The 18,038-nt window shown below is 35.4% G+C and overlaps 1 protein-coding gene across 1 annotated transcript; it reads right to left on the bottom strand.

Moving 5' to 3' along the window:
* On the bottom strand, positions 1–15,539 carry LOC113556253 (dihydropyrimidine dehydrogenase [NADP(+)]). The gene is made up of 14 exons (XM_026961088.1): positions 15,098–15,539; positions 13,512–13,721; positions 10,897–11,100; positions 9,778–9,939; positions 9,069–9,295; positions 8,556–8,715; positions 7,799–8,465; positions 7,232–7,482; positions 5,417–5,866; positions 4,617–4,769; positions 3,147–3,620; positions 2,557–3,048; positions 1,127–1,287; positions 1–759 (listed from the first exon to the last, which is right to left on the bottom strand). Exons 1-14 carry the CDS (start codon positions 15,185–15,187, stop codon positions 657–659), a joined length of 3,804 nt encoding a protein of 1,267 aa, XP_026816889.1. The 5' UTR covers positions 15,188–15,539; the 3' UTR covers positions 1–656.
* Between the last annotated feature and the right edge of the window lie 2,499 nt (positions 15,540–18,038).

Here is an 18,038-nt window from a genome sequence, read left to right on the forward strand (position 1 = left end):
TAACGTTGTTATCATAAGTATATTTGCGATTCAAATAAGTGTAGTAATATTGCTCATATTTGCATAATAATAATATGCATTATAAGATTTAGATTTTCAAGACAATTTTTTTTTTTACATTAAAAATTATTAAAAATAAACATAAACATTAAACACGGTTATTTAAAAATATAAAACGATTGATTAGATAATATTAGATATGTGAATGGTGTAATGATAGTATCTGTGCAGTACACAGTGTGATCAACCCATCTTCACGTTACAATAGTACATAATATATAATATGTTATATGTAGGTCTACACTACATCGAGTTAAAACAAACACTTAATACCTTATACACTTAACCTAAACGTCCTAAACGTAACATACTAACATACCGATATTAATACAAGCTATAATCCTATATTTTTTTTTTATTTTTTTTTGTTTTTGTATAAAATGAATTAATATATTATATTTATTTTATACAACTGGCTATTATAGACGCTTCGATTCGGACAATCATATTATATTATCTAATACGCAATTGGTACAGTTAACACTCGTGGACATAGATCACAGTAAACATTATCAGTGGTAAGGATATTATCATGACTGTCACTGAGTCGCTACAGCCGAACTACCGTGGTTATTCTGTTCTTCTGAGGAACACTGCTAGTCGATGTATTCGCCGTCGTTGGGACACGCATACGTGGAAACTTTCTGTCGGCGGCCTAGACCACGATTCACCACATGCGGTACAGTCTTTTCGACCATGCTACAAACAAAATAACGAAAATTAGAGTGAGTACTTAATCGAATGCTATAAAGTGTGATAAACAAAATTTGTTTTTGAAAAAATTATATAATATAATATATAAATATAAATATACATTTTTCTCAGTGTTTTGTTTTTTGTTATCACTTAAAATTATACAAAAAATATTTTTAAAATCATTAATATATTTTTAAATAATAAGTGTACTTCGATAAAAAAAAAATCACCTAGTATATGTGTACGTATATATATATTTTACAACAAATTGTTTTTATAACTAAGTGAGTTTTACAGCATTCGGGATTATAAGATATATGAATATTTGATTAGAAGTTACAATACTTGAACTAGTTTCCATGTTACGTACCTTATGCAACCAGGAATGGGGCACACCGTCAAACACAATGTGCAACCCGTGCACGAGTCAGGTTGGACGTGGACGATATGTGATTTTGGATCCATCGAAATCGCCTGGTAACCGGAATCGTTACAAGCCATGTAACATTTGCCGCAGTTGATACACGAGTCCTATACAAAAACGTTTACACGATCAGTAATGCATTAATGTCAGCTGAAAATAATTTGAATACTCAAAGTGGCAAACGAAGTGTATAGGAATATGGGAATTGAACACGATGCTCATGAGTAAGGAGCGGATATTTATGCATTTATCATATTTTTTAATAAAATCTAAATTAATACGGAGTAAGATAGAAATTTGTTTCATTACTCAAAAAATTCAAATTCATCAATTTAATTTTGCATTTTTTTACACATTTGTTCGATTTTTTCTTGTTTGATCATATTTATATATTCATCATGCTTTTAGTGTATATTTGAGATTTTTCGTATTATATTAACGGACTAGGCACGACTAATATTAATAGATTAAAATGTCCCATGGCTGTAGGCCTATATGTAATATTCGCGTCAACCGGGAATAGCCGGTTTTCGTTCGTATCAGTACTTAGTTTCTACTGTATAACCATGTATATTATTTTCAAATTAACAAAAAATTCAACAGCAGTCTGCAAACATTTTTTTTTTTTTAATTTTAATAATAGTAAATTTTATTTAATTTTTAAATTATTATTAATTTATTATTTTAAATTATTAATAAAAAAAACATGTTTTTGATGCATATTTTTATACTTTATAGTGCATAATTGCATGCATATTTTTAAATTTTTTAGAGCTTAAAAATCCGCTCTCTACTCATGATTTCATGAGCAAATTTTCACCGAAGACACACAACCCACCAAACAGGTATGCATATCAACCCAAGATTTTTGGTAACGAATCACCTTCAATACTAAATACTATAGCTCACATAATTAAAGTAAGCACTTTTCAAATTATAGTAGGTAAATTGTAAATTAAAAAGCTCAATTCGTAAGTTATTAGAAATTGATTAAAGTTTCTCAGAGCTAAATTTGGACCAAAATAAACTTAATTGAGATGCTAACTTCACACTAACCGCCTTCTTACTTTGTTAAAATTACGCCAAACAAAATGTTACAAGTTACAGATTTTAATTTGTAAATAATTATAAATTAGTTCTGGGAATTTTTAAGTTCCTTGGAGCTAAGTTATAAGGATTAATATGAAGTTAGTACTTCCATTAAGTTTATTTCGGGCACAATTTAGCTTCAAACAACTTACAAATTCCAAATACCAATTTATAATTATTTGAAAATTAAGCTTACAAATTTAACTTAGGTTAGGTTAGGTTACGCAGTGTAATTTAGACAAAATGGGGGAAATGGAAATTTAACTTTATACACAAATACAACTGACTTCGTTGACCAGGGCCACGACCTGCGCGCGACGATCGAGTGATTTGTACGCGCCGACGGCTTTCAGCGCTCGGCCCACAACCAGTTCCACAGGCGTTGCAACCGGAACCGAGACTAGGTCTTCATTAGTTTCCTCCGATGCCGGAACCGTTACCATCTGCTCCGGTGTCTGATCAACTCCGTTTGACTTGGTTCCCTGGATCGAGCTAACCATATCTGCTGCCGCACCGGATGCCTGCTCACAGCGCCTGCTCCGCAAGTACGGTCCAAACATCGATTTACCACCGCTTTGATCGGCAACTGCGGCCGTCGTTGATACGATATCGTAGTCGTCGGATAAGTCGATTGAGTCCTTGACTAGCGCGGGAGTGGGATGAATCCGTTTCTCCCGTCGTTTGTCACCGCCACCACCGTTCGTGTACAACAACGCCTTGAGTCCGGTGATATAATCTTGGACGACGGTGAAGTCCTGATTTTGGACAGCGCTGCATACCTGTGCGAAACGGAATAAAATTACTTTACAGTTATTATTTCACCATAACTGCTTTCACTTTTTGGACGGATACCGTTCCGACCGCGACCATGGTATACCTGTACAACTTTGGCACCACAATACAGGTATTGGAGCGTGGCCGCGGCACTATCCACGCCGCCTGTGGCCATTATCTGGACAGGCGGTCCTCCGTCTCCACCGGCCGCCACGTCCGGTCCAAGGGCTCGGGACAACGCCGACACGGCCCGCAAACCTATAGGCCGGACGGCCGTGCCTGACATGCCACCGTACGTGGTTCTTGGCGTGTCCGCAGTGGTTCTGCCGACTCCCGGCCACGGTCGACCGCCCGTACCAGTCACGTCCAACGGACCAAGCGCCGAGACCGTGTTGACAGCGGTCACTCCGTCGGCCCCTCCGAGTCGCACAGCCGCCCGGGCTACGGCTACCACGTCCGTCACGTTGGGCGTGATTTTTATGAATACGGGTACGGCTGTTGGCGCCCCACCGTCACTAGCCGGTCGCACCGCCACTCGTTTGACCCATCTTGAAATGTTCTCCACCAACACCGGATCCTGAGTGGGATACACGAAGTAACCGTTTCAATAAAATTTATTCAAATTTAATTACCAATTTCACGTAGACTTAAATGTATCAAACTATAAAATGTCAAAGAAATAAAACACCTTGGTACATTACGTGTCAAAAAAATGTGATAAGAATGTTAATTACATCGATAACATTTTACGAAAATTCTTTAACGTGATGACTATTTAAATAAGTTATAGGTATACTCGTATAAAATAATTAATTATTTATGATTTGTATTTTTAGTACGAAATGATGATCTTTTAATAAACATTTTCTTAGTGCAGTGATTGTTACTATAAACTGTATTAATATATTATAATAAAAATATATTACAAAATATACTGAAGCAAACTGTCTTCACTTTAATTTATAAGGAGTTTAATGTGAACTGTGAATGTAATGTACTGTGTATATTTATTTATAATTTATCTGTCTAATGTTGTCTTAGTTGAATTGTATAAATACGCATGAGCATATATAATTCCATTGCTATGAACCAAATAAGCAAAATACTATTATTATGTAGGTACCTATATGTTTATTGTTTACCCATTTATAAATATGTATTTGGAGAAAAGAGTGTTTTATATAAGATTTTAAATTTATGCTGTAGGTACATTTGACATTGATGTATAGATAATTTTAAGAGCTTAAAGTTGTTTGAGAAGTATTTTAAACCTAACCAATCTAGTTATTACATTTTAGTTTCTTTACAAAAAAATCTGTTCTATCGTTATTAAAATAAACATTACTTTTTCTTAATAGAGTTTTATAAACTAAACTTGCAACAACTATTAATTTATATTATGTGTGAAAATAGTATAATAACTGCACTCTTAGCACAAGCTTAGCTTTTAATATATTGTAGAATATATTGAATAACTATAATAATATATTAATTGTCGCGATAAATAAATATAATATTAAAAATATTTTAATAATAATATCTCGTCGTGTGTATTATAATATTGTTTCTATACCTGGCCGCACGCTAAACCCATTCCGGATTCGCCCATGCCGTGGGGACAGCTCAAGTTCAACTCCAGCGCATCGGCACCTGCGTCGCACGCCAATTTGGTAAGTAATGTCCAATCGTCCTCGATGTACGCGCACATTATACTGGCAATTAGTATCTACAAAAATATCATTATGAACGTCGTTGTCGTTATAACAACCGAAAAAAGAAAAACAAATCAAAAAGTTAAATTATTTGGTATGAAATTAAATCATATAAGATGATTTACTAAGCATTTCCATTTTCATTTTTGTCTTAGTAACGACTTTTTAATTTTTGGAATTTTTTAGTAAATTAACCTTCTTAAAAAGACTCAACGCCCACTTGTTTTGTCTTATACGCATGTGCTGTTTTATACAAGTGCGCAACATATCAAATTTACGCTTAGCAGATCACGTTTAACTCCATTAGTTTAAAAATTATAGTAAATTTACCTATTATGAGCCTTGATGGTGAGAACATTATCGAGTGCATAAAAGTTGGCTTTTTACGATTATATAGTTTTTAAGTGAGTTATGAGCATTTTTAATTTACGCTATATTATATACGCATAACTTGCTGAAAAATTAAATTATCGTAAAAAACCATTGTACAAACACAGATTATGTTCTTATCATCAAGTTTCATAATAGGTAAATTCAATCTAATTTTTAAACTAACGGAGCTAACGTGATCTGCTAAGTGTAAATTTATTATATTACGTACTTGTAAGAGGTAAGACAGAGACAACACATGCGGTTCATCGTGTGTTTAACGTTTACTCACGTGCTGAGGAAAGTCCTGCTTCAATTCCTGAATGGAACGTAACCAGTATGCAGCGGTTTTTTCCGAAATCAATTCAATGTTCAAAAAAGCGTTTCTGGCCACATCCGAGTCTCCGGCATTGACAGTACCAGGTCCTTTACCACTGGCAGCCAAGCCGCCTCCTACACCATGACTGCCCAGTCCTATGATACGTGGTGATACGTTCGTTACTAAGTCCTTATCCAGTCCGAACGTTTTTGTGACAGCGAATGCCCAACCAGCCTGGAACGCTCGGCGTATCATCGCAGCGCTCGTCGTGGGCGGTGCTGAGGCCAGTCCGAATGGGTTCATAAAACGCAGTCCACACATCCTGACAGATAAGTCCACGTCGTCAATTGCTGTTCGAAAACCTGGTAGCAGTGGTCGTGAAACAGATGATTGGTGATTTTGGATACGGTAACCGTACAACTCCTGGAAAAATATACTACAAGCTATAATATTATATGAGAGGATGAGACACTTATAATGCAAAAATAATGACCGTCGCATGACAATTTCGACAGATGGGACGCCGATAAGTTTTTTATTAGTCATTGGTTAAATTAATGTAAGCGATATAATTATGTAATGATCTAAATAATCAACAGATACTGCTAGTGCAAATAAAAAAAGATTAGAAGAAAAAGAAACATAAAAAAAGAGTAAAAATTGTATTTAAATTTAGTGTAGGTATATCATATTTTATGAGGAGTTGTTGCGAAACTCATAAGATATAATTTATAATAAGTTAGACACCCAAAATCTTACCAAAAATTATATCACAAATAATATGAGATATAGCAAGTAGTGTAAATCGACTTAGATCAATCTATATAATATAAAATAATAAGCCTCAACTATAATGGAACGTGCACGAATTATAACTATTTGTGCTGGTTAGTAATAAAAATTTTCGAAAGATGTAACAGCGATACTTGCGGCTAATTTATGGACTCAGGCAAGAAGAGAACCGAAGTAGTCACTTATAAAGAAGCCTTCTGCACAAAATATTTAGATACACTAAATCCGTCGAGTCCGCAGCACCTTCACGCTTCACACTTTTCTACTCTTTATAAAACTAACTTGTGTTAATTAAATAAACAAACTATTTTTAATTACAATTGACTTAAACAATCATTTCGAGTTCATGACTAGAAGAGATGTAAAATAGGCACGGTACAATAAAATGTTTTAGTTATTATTTAAAAAACGATTCAACTTATTTTTAATTAAATTATTTTGTCCATAGTAAATTTTAATTTTTAGAGTTAAATATATTGTTTATTAATTAACTAACTAACTTAAATTAATTGTTTTCCTTAAATTGCATATACATGAATATATATATATATATATATAAAATAGTTACCTTTTAAATATATTTTTGTATCATGACGGGTAACTATGTGTAAAATATTATAAGTATTATAATCATTCTTTATAATGATTTATGAAATCTAATTGTTTAACATTTTTAACTGTATGTAATTATATCGATTTATTTTATTCCTTAACAGTTACTTACTATGAAGTGTTTGTAATGTCACCATCGCTTTTCAACTTATCCAAATTTTAAAATAATAGGATAGCAGACAAATTTCAATTGGAATCATATTATAATCCCAATAGTATTATACCTACGTGAAAATATTTTTATGAATGACGCCAATTCACAACTAGTTTATAGTTTTACGGTTTATTTTTTAGAAACTTATGCAATTTAATTCAAATACTGATTTAATATTCATATATAATCTTATCGAAGCTATGTATACCATATAAAATCTATTTAAGTACCTGTAGATACTGATGTATGTGATACGCAGCCGTTTTTCCGTCGTTGGCCGACTCTACCGTGGTCTGCGACGGATCGGCTGTGGATCCTGTTGCGCAAGAAGCGTCACCACCGCACCATACCGGTGGTGGAGTCCGCCGTTCTTGTTTGTCGTCACCGTCCTTCCACCACTCACAGCGGCCGGTTTGAGTGTCGACGCATACTCGTCCAGTGCGTTCGTCTACTCTTGCGTATGGTGCCAGCGCTTCCGCCACTGTTTGTGCGCAACAACAAAACGACCGCATAATAAAGTCGTTTAATTAGTTAGGATATACCAACCCCGCCCTTCACAGTGACGTATTTAGGATTTAGACTTAGGGAGAAGGAGATATTTATTTATCCGTGTGACCATGTGTCACCACCAATATAGAGTGGTATTACGGTCAGAAAAAAATGTATCTAGTCAAAAACACATTTATATATGAAAAAATGCAATATCTATTTTTTATACCTATGTATAAAACCACTCCTCCCTCTCTAATAATAAATAAGCCACTGCTTCCTCCAGAAATCAATTGCAAAACACTTACATTCTTTCGGTAATCGCGAGCCAAACGCCGAGACGACACAGTCGGCGCGCAACACGAACAGATCGTCTGCCGAGTGGTCTTCGTCGTCGGCGGAGTTCTGCTGTGGCTCCAAGTCGTCCACGTCGGTCCGGCGGAATTGCACGGCTCGGATCCGGTCTGTACCGCTGCCCGAAACTTTGCGGAACAAGAACTTCACCGGCTGTGAGTGTGGTACCAGCTCGCAACGTTCGCGCATAGCTCCTTCCAGTTCTTCTGGAACGGCGCGCACATCGGGTGTGCCACGTCGAAAGACGACACGTACGCGGCGGGCGCCGCACCTGAGTGCGACTGTAGCGCAGTCCATGGCCGTGTCACCGGCGCCAAGCACCAGCACGGTTTTACCTCGGAAATCCGGAGGCAGAGGCGCGGTGACCGATTTCGACGATCCACAGCCGCCGGTACTTCCGTTACAACCACTACCACATCCCCCCCGGCCGTCAGGCAACCGCTTGGAGTACCCCGAGGCCTGACGCAATAGCCATTTGGAAGTGTACACGCCTAGACTTTGGGCGGCGGCCGTAGTGCCGCTGACGTCAACGTCGCGGAAGAGGTCGGCCGGAAGTTGAGGCTCCGGTAGACCGACAGCCACAAATACAGCCCGCGCTGCATCCGGTCCTTCTATCAGGTCCTTGAGAAAGTGAAAATAGAATACGTGAATCGTCATTCAAAGAACATTCATCCGGTTGGTATAACCCTAATAATTATAATATATTCACACTTTTAACGTGATGTCACCGGGTCTACTATCGCCAGCGGAAGAAGAATATAGTCGACGACCATACTCCAGGCGGACGCCACCTCGACCGTGCTCGACCATCTGCTCGATTTCCCAACGAACCGCCCGCCATGGTAACCGGTACTCGGGTATCTCGGAGGCGCTATACATACATAACATTACATGACATTAATTCGGTGATAATTCCATAATAATTAATAATAATATAACGACAAGTGAACTGTTAACATGGAAAGCGCTAGGACATAAAAACTAATAATGTAACTGTTTGCCAGTACCATATATTGAATTCGTTTTCAATATTTTCATTATTATTTTTTTAGTACGTATTATATACACGCATGTCGCATATATATTATATATATAATTATTATTATTGTACGTAACAATATAATTGAAACAAAAAGTTATACGAGTACCTAACGATAGAATGGAAGCGTTGTGACCTATTGTGCGGCTTTCTTTTAAAAGCGTATTGACCATTTATGAACTTACCTAAGACCGCCGGCGTAAGCACCCGATTCATAGACAGTTACGCGCCGATATCCAAGCCGGTTTAGGTACGTGGCGCACGTCAGCCCCGCCGGACCGGCACCAACCACAGCTATGGGCGCCAATTTACTCTGGCCTCGAGCCTTTAGCGTCGGGCCGTCTTCGTATTCCTCGTCGTCATCGTCTTCCGAAGAAACAGCCGAAGGAGGTACTGCCATGTCCATGAACATCTATAACACGTACACGTTATGTTCACTATAAAGCGATCAGATTTTCATTACACAGTGCATGTAAAGTTTAATACAATAAAACTCAACTTATATAGGTATAACATGTTACCAAAATGTTATTACTCATGTAATTATGTATTATTATATACGGACCAAGCCTTTTAATACACGACGGTGAGTACAATAATTTACTATTTAGTTATTTCAATTCAATGAAAAAAAATTAAAATTAAAATTATAGGGCTCGCATTAGTGTTTTACCATCGTCTGTTTTATAGGGCGTTGACTAAACAATTTTTGGTAGCGTATGGAACATAAAAAATAGCAGTGGACCAAGACAACCTCGCTGAGATATCTTTAAAAATATGAGCATTATATGGACATTTTACTGCTCCTCGGAAACCCGACAATAAATTAGATTTCCTAATAACCAAACCACCAATCCGGACAGTGGATAAAAAATATTTAAACACAACACTTACTTCTAGACAAAACTGCTGTAGTCCACCAATATTGATAGGTCCGCCATCTGACCCGGCCAAATTACAAGAACCGGCGCACAGCTCACTCGTGGGACACACCATACCGCAAGACAAGCCCACCGGGTTGTCCGACAGGATCGTCTTAGCAGCTCCATAATAGTTCTGTGAAAGTTAAATCATTACATGTTATGTTTTTAACAACTTTACTATATATACATACAAAGAAACTTCCCCTAATAGACACCTCCCACTAGTGGACGTTTTTTATTTTTTGGTTACAGAAAAATGTTCACTACAGAAAAACTCCAAATAACAAATATCTATTTTAAAAATAATAACAAAATGACGAGTGCTTACACTATTACAACGATAAGTATACAAAATATATACTTCCAACTTAATCGGTAAAAGTACTTATAGAGATGTTTTAGTTTGACCGTAACTCCTTTTGTTACAGTATAACTACTGTACAAGGTTCATATAAACTGTACGAGTAATGTAAAATGTTGTAAAATTTATTTTAAAGCCATAAAACAATTATTGATACTAGTACACAGGTTACTAGATTGAAACTAGGTATTTATTTAATTATAAGTATAAGTGTATGGTATATAGTTTTTATACCTATGTGTAAATATAGCTCAATATCACTATCAGTGGCGTTTCTAATGTTTCTATACAAGGATAAAAATAACCATAATTACGAGTAGGTACATATTTAAGATAATGTTTTATAATTGAAAATATTTTACTTAATTTAACTGAAGTCAAAGTTAAAATTATTTAAATTACATTATCAAATTCAAAAATATCACTAATTATAGTTAGTATAAGCTTAAAATTGTCATAATTATTTTTAAAATTCATTAAAAACAGATACTGATAATTTAAACAATAGTGTTATAACCTTAAATGGAAAAATTTTTATTTCTCGTTGGAATATCCAATTTTGACAAAATTTGTACTTTAAATGTTTCCAAAAAAAATTTTTTGATAATATATGTATTTTCTAATATTACACTAGAAAATAATATTATTTTCTCATATGTTGAAACCTTGCGTATTCCATTAACATATTTAAGCTTTTTGACAATAAAACATTTTTCTTATCAGCATTACCTGGTTAGCGATACTCGTGATAAATGACTTGACATCGATGGACGTTGGGCACGATAGCTGACATGGCGCATGTGCACATTTCAGGCAACGGCGGGCCTCGCGAACAGCCGCTCGTTCGCCACCTCGTAGTGTGCTGGGTTTGACGTCAGTCCACCATCGGTTCCACAGGCCACCAGCACAACCATCTATGACACCTGCAGTGTCCTACGCATAAATAAAAACTAATTAGCATGATATTGAACTTACGGATCAATAATTCATGAAGTTTTTCGGAGAGTGGCCAATATTTTTTTTTTTTAAATAAGTCGCCATGTTTATTTTGTATTTAATTTTAACCACTTTGTAGAATAGTCTTCGTGTATACACTGACACACAGTTATTGTTAAAATATCTTGTCTTCGTCCTACTCTTATAAACGTATAAGTAGGTATACAACATTTAAATTCAACAGTTTTAATTTTATGTTAGAGTGAATTGACCTTATATCATTCTTAAAGGTATGAACGATATCTGTTTTTACCATATTTTTAAGCAAGTTATCATTACATAGGTATGTAAAATGATATAACAATTTAAAATTGCCCATATATCTTGCTTCAAAATTATTACACGAAAAAACCGAAATAAAAAATAGATAATGCCCTTATATTTAAGTTACACTATAGATCGATTCACTTTTATTTTCAAAGTTAAAATACAAAATTGGAACTTCTGATCTCAAATTTGCTTTGCTGTACGTTTTAAGACAGTGATTGGATATGTCGTCCTTTACATTCCTCATTATAACTATACATATTTCAAATAGTTTAGTTGGTTACTTCTCGCTATAACAATTTTATAAGGTCTAAAATATATCGCTATCTATATGTTTGCTATATAAATGCAAAAAAAAAATAATAAATGTATATTACTAAATTAACTAGTAAGTAGTATTATCTAAAAAATATACCTTTTATATAATATACCTACATAGCTTTATTATAAATTTATGTATCATTATAGCTACACCGTCAGCATTGCCTATCACATAACTAGTCTGTTCACAGCTATTAATTTCTAGGAATAAATTACATTCTTAAAATACTTAGCTTAAAAACGATATCCAACTAATAACAAATGTATAATCATTCGACCACGGAACGCGTTTGCTCACGTATTCTTGTCATACAAGCCGAGGCACTATTGTATATATTTATTATCACGACGATAACAAAAATGATATTGTACTAAATGTTTTAAATTAAAACATTTAACCATAAATACATTATATAAATTGCATAATTTATTTGTCAGGTAAATTTTCAAAGTACAAACCTGTATACTCGTAAATATTATACTATTTATACTATTATATAGGCTATATATATGTTAGAAAAGTTGATATCAAGCAAACCTCAAAAATGCTCGAGCAAACGCAAACTGCTGACAACACTTGAGCTAAAGGTAATATTTCAGTTTTTGACTGACAATTCTATTTGTGACCAATATTATCTGGACAAAATATAGTTGAGCAGCTATACATTTGAATATTTCATATCAGGTATGTACCTACCAAGTTTTTAACATAGCATATTATAAATAACGATGAAATAAATGTTAGAAATACAATAGTGCATTACATTGCAATTATGATAATATTATAATGTTAATTTTAAAAATTAGAAAAAAATAATCATAATTCATAATGAAGTCAACAAGGTAATTTATTATTATCGAATAATTCGATTGTTTAAGAAATAAAATAGTACATAGTGGTACATCATTTAATAAAAATACAACAAAAATATATTTTTAAAATATTAATATATATATATATAATTAAAAAAGTATTTTATTAATTTATTTTTACGTATTAGATCCATGGAATATTAAATCACGAAATGTATTACAGCGTAATTTGAACACTCTCTGTTTTCAATGGGATTTTGTCATAAAGCGCTAATTAGTGTTAAAGCACATCTTAGCCACTAATTGTTTTTTCCCACACTCAAATATCTAGTTCTGACATCAATAATCGTAATAAAATGCTACTATTTTCGCTATTGTTCCTCGAAACGCTCTGTCGTGTTGTAAAAACTACGTTTTAGCTAAAGTTGAAATATGGCGTCTTTCCTAACTATTGTAAGCAACAGTTCACGTTTTTCCTTAGCATTCTGTGGTCTGTCAAGTTTCAAATTTTGATTACTGGTATATAAATACAGTAAAACTTCAATAAGACAAAATTTCGGTAAAACGGAAACCTTGGTAATACGGAAAATTTCTTTGGTACTTTTTTTTAAATTTCATTATTTTGAACCCCGTTAAAACGGAAACCCTGTTAACACGGAAAAATTGCGTGGTCCCAAGCGGTTCCGTCTTATCGAGGTTTTACTGTATTTATACATGACACACGTTGTATTTACCAAAACGCTTTAAAGTAAAAATACCGTTTGGCGCATTCATGGATAGACACGGAGTAGGTATTTGTAAACTTACGTCCTACAACTTTCAGTCCCGTTCAAGACGAATAGACGGAATCTACGGATTTTACTACCTTTAGTTTTCGCAGATATCCGTTTTTTTTTAAAAAAAAATCTTACACCGACTATATAGTACCATGAGACGTTTACACATACCTCGGAATACGAAGAATTACGCTTGTAGTGATGACGGTCCACGACCGTTGCGGCAGACGGTTTGACTATCGCCCGGGCCCGGGCCAGTCCGGATCCGGCGGCGGCCATCAATCCAACTCCTTTTCCTCCGGCCGTCGTACCTCCATCGTTGGGCACAGTCGTTGTCCATTGGCAGTTAGCCAGCGGTTTGGGGTTCAAACGGAGTAACTCCTACGAAAATTAAACCGAAATGGGTTATTTTCCAAAATGAACACATTTACGTACGATAATGATATATTATGTACGTAGCAGCATCGTGTACATATAAAAGTATACGAGCACCGCGAAAAACGTTAATTTAGAAGCCAAAATCGATGTGGTCATTTTTTTTTTGATATTTTAATGTCACGTTTAAATATCTATACGTTAATAACTTGGTATGTGGTGTCAGCGGCCGATTTTTAATTTAGTGACAAACGACCATAGAAACATTATTGTTACGATAGGCTTTGTTACGTTTACATTATTTTACTAAATTATGTTTTACCGGGAAAAGTTTTTGGGTAGAAAAAGTGCTCGGCACAATAATCGAATAGGTAATTCCGTTTAAGTTTTAGAAATCGAAATATGGTGATCCGCGTTAAAATTCGTTTATCAGTGACGTCGAACGGTAATACAGTATATACCAGGGGTCACCAACTGGCGGACCGTGGTCCGCATCCGGACCGCGGTTACTTCTTTTACGGACTGTTATCCGCGGAGTAAATTTTAAAATTTTTATAATATAAATAAATACAAATTATAAGTGTGTCAATGTATAATACGAAAAACAATTTAATTAATCTGCAATGAACAAATGCATAAATAAATCAATATAAATACTAATTAAAAATATATATATTTATTAACGTGTGTAAATTATTAATACTGCAGTTAGGGGACCGCGGCCTGTATGGTAAGTTTCAAAACGGACCTGTATATAAATTAGTTGGTGACCCTTAGCTGATGTACACTGTGTATTCGACAATAATATTATATAGTGATGTGCGACTTAAACGTGTATACACACACGGACGCCGAACTGGCGACAAACTGGTTGCTTCCGATCGCCAAACAGCTGATCACAACGCCTATCGAGTATCGACTATACGGGATTTTTCTGTTTTGAAGCCATACTGCAATAATACGTCAAAACAGTCAGATTTCGAACGAATCGAATATTGTTATGGATTTGTGTGTCCCGTTTTATTATATAATACGTACAACGCGTGTCTTATGCTATTTCTTCGTCGATTTCGAATTTTCGATAGATTTTTTTTACTCGATTGTTTTTGATTCGTATAATATATAAACGTCATATCTCCCAGTACAAACCATAGGTCTCTGTCTTCTGTGCCGGTTACGTATCGTAACGACCGTCATTTGGGGAAGTGCTTTGGCTATATAACGATGTCCTACGCGGGCAGTCCGACGCAAAGTCATCGTTAAACGTTTAGCGTATACCGAATTTCCGCGTCAACGGGTAACCGTACTATGGTTTTTTTCATAGTTTTTTCATTTTTTTTTTTTTTTTTATTTTGTTCACGTCATGCTCGAAATTCGCTTACCTCGATGTCGGGCGGATCGGCGCTGCAGCGTCCGCCGTACGGCGCGTCGAGCTCGGCCCGCGCGTAACCGGCCGTAGTGGTGGCTGCCATCGGACGCGGCGTCGGAGCTCACGACTACGTACACTGATAAATATCACTTGCGATGATATTTATCGCGTTGTACGGCGACGGCTGTTGTAATATGTTAAATATTATCGTCCGTCCGTCGGGTGATCGGGCGTTTGATGATGACAACGGCGGTCGACAAAAAACCAGAAATCTCCTCACCCTTTTTTTTTATTTCATCAAAATCGTAAATATCGTATTGTTGTAGTTACGATTACGGGAGAAAAATGTCAGCGGTGAACGGTTAGGTTAGCGTCCGCGACAGCAAAGCAATATATATATATATATATGTATATATATAAATGTTACAACACGTACGACGTCCGTACTCGGTCGATCGGTACCTACTGCAGTTGTTGTATAATAACAATATTATAATAGCAGCTGCTGCTGCCGACTAAAAGCAATAATAATAGTAATAGTAAAGATAAGCGCGTGCACACGCAATAGCACATTAACACATCACGGGCATGACGTTATTGCAACACGCTCCGGCATCGGCGGGATCACATGTCGGCCTCGCGCGCACCGCTTCCACTTACTCGAAAGCCCCCGCCCGGCACTCACACGCCATGCACACGACCGCCGCCGCCGCCGCGTTGTTAGTATAATATTATTATTATTGTTTGTTCCGCGGCGATGACCTCTTTACGTCGTCACTTCAGCGACTCCGATCGTTGCGCAATTAAACGGCACTGTCGCCGCCGCCGCCGAACTGGTCCGCGATCGCTACGATATTAATATTATTATTATTATTATTGTAAATGTCGTAATAATCTATTCGGTTGACTGGCGGATGCTGTCGTTTTGACGACGACGCGGTATACGGTTATCGCGATCGTACAATAATAACGCGTGTACTTATTATTAATAATAATTAATAATATTACATTACGTAATATCAATAGAAATGAACACGCGCAGAAATCATCTTTATCATATGATCATCATCACGTATCAGTTATATAATAGATCATTGGGACTGAGCAAAAACAATCAAAGCCCGTCCGCCGCCTTTTAGGTCAGAAAAAATGTCCATCACAGACGTAAAAAAGTGCACGTCTCTTTCGAATGCACGAAAGCTGCTAACGAAAACGATCGATAATTAACTTTGTGTGTACCTCCTGTAGTGTTATTATACGATTAATTTTCGAGTGAGATGTTTCTGACGACGAGTAAAGTCGATCGACGAGTTAATTAAGCTTATTTTAGGTAGGTTAGCATACCTTAGAGTTCCAATAATAGAGGTTCAGTTTACAAAATCGGTTTGCCCGGAATAGCAACGGGACAATCGCGAGAGAACTTTGTGCAGTGGCGTAATTACTTATTGGAGGGGGAATAAATCCCCCAAAACTTTTTTTCTGCCAACATGTTGATCGAAGTATTGGTAATGAGCAAAACTCATACAGCTTAAAACGTATAATCCCCCCCTCAAACCCATAGGCGTGCGCACGAGGCGAGCCGGACGAGCCCCGGCTCGACTGGAATCTTTTTAGGGGCATAGTAAAATTTCAAATTTATGTATATTATATTTGACTTTATCATTATATTCGTGGAGATCATGAAAATTGTATTTGTCGTAATAGTGAAATAAAATAAAAATATTTGTGTATAACCACATAATTTTTATTGATTTATTTATCTGACTAAAACATTGTGCATTAAATGTCAAAATATGTACCTAGTATGACTGAAGAAGTACTAAAGAGTCTATACTCCATAGCATAGACAATGGCCTATCGCCTATGGGAAATCAGAAAATTAATTTATTAATTATTACATAATTACACATTTTTATATTACCTACTAAGTTTATATGTATTATAATTAGATATAAAAAATGCATTAGTATGTATTAATATAATATGTAATTTTATTTTTAACTTAAAAAATATACAAGTACTTATGTCTAGCACATTAATGTCGTATGCATATTGCACATACAACTTGATTCTATTTTCATACATGTACACAATTTTAAATTCACAATTATTACAATTATGTTGTAATATATTATATTACAGTATGTTAATGTGTCAAAAAAAATTAGGGGCACTGTTCAAGTGTTGGGGCATTAATTCTTCCAGGCTGGACCAGAAATTAAAGTCTGCGCACGCCTATGCTCAAACCTAATTCCTAATACCGCCATTGACTTTGTGTACACGCGTAATATATACTTACTCGTCAATTTATTGTACAACAAATATTAACAGCTTTGCGAGCGCAAGAACGCTAACCGTACAAGGTCATTATAGTAAGCATAATATAACTTCTATGCATACAACAGATATGTACACACATTATTTACATATCCGTATCAATTTGCCGACCAAAAGATAATGGCGATCCGAGATTCGCTTAATGATACGAGTTTTTCATATATATATATAAATATAGTGTGTGTGTAGTAGACATAAGTCCTTGACTATACTTGCAAATATAAATATTTAATGTTATACGGTTGAATTATCAAATAAATAAAATGCTGAGTAGACGTCCCGCGCGATGATGATAATAATATTATTGTTATTAAGATTCTCCGTTGACACGTCATGCCATTGTTATACAGCCACTTCATATATAGACGGAGAGAGATTCCATTTATATTATATAGTTCACTGACCACTTTATACGTTCTAAATTATGATTTATGATAAAATATGATCATAGCCGTAGACAGTAGTGAAAAAGACGAGTAGAACCACAGTTAGATTACCACGAAAGTTATAAGCTTCGTATCGGTTTAAACGTTTTAATTTCTAAGTATCATTTGACTCGTGACAGTCTCGACTATACTTATTATAGTATTACAATCACTTTCGAGATATATTATGCA

This window comes from Rhopalosiphum maidis, chromosome 3 (genome assembly GCF_003676215.2).
Source record: "Rhopalosiphum maidis isolate BTI-1 chromosome 3, ASM367621v3, whole genome shotgun sequence".
Taxonomy (NCBI): Eukaryota; Metazoa; Arthropoda; class Insecta; order Hemiptera; family Aphididae; genus Rhopalosiphum; species Rhopalosiphum maidis.

What these genes read in the sequence shown, in the direction of transcription:
- LOC113556253 (XM_026961088.1), bottom strand. Translation starts at nt 15,187, where the DNA reads ATGGCAGCCACCACTACGGCCGGTTACGCGCGGGCCGAGCTCGACGCG. An exon ending in CCGGTGACATCACGTTAAAA is followed by an intron (nt 8,466 to 8,555) that starts GTGTGAATATAT and finishes CACTTTCTCAAG; the next exon opens with GACCTGATAGAAGGACCGGA. An exon ending in GTGGTGCCAAAGTTGTACAG is followed by an intron (nt 3,049 to 3,146) that starts GTATACCATGGT and finishes CGTTTCGCACAG; the next exon opens with GTATGCAGCGCTGTCCAAAA.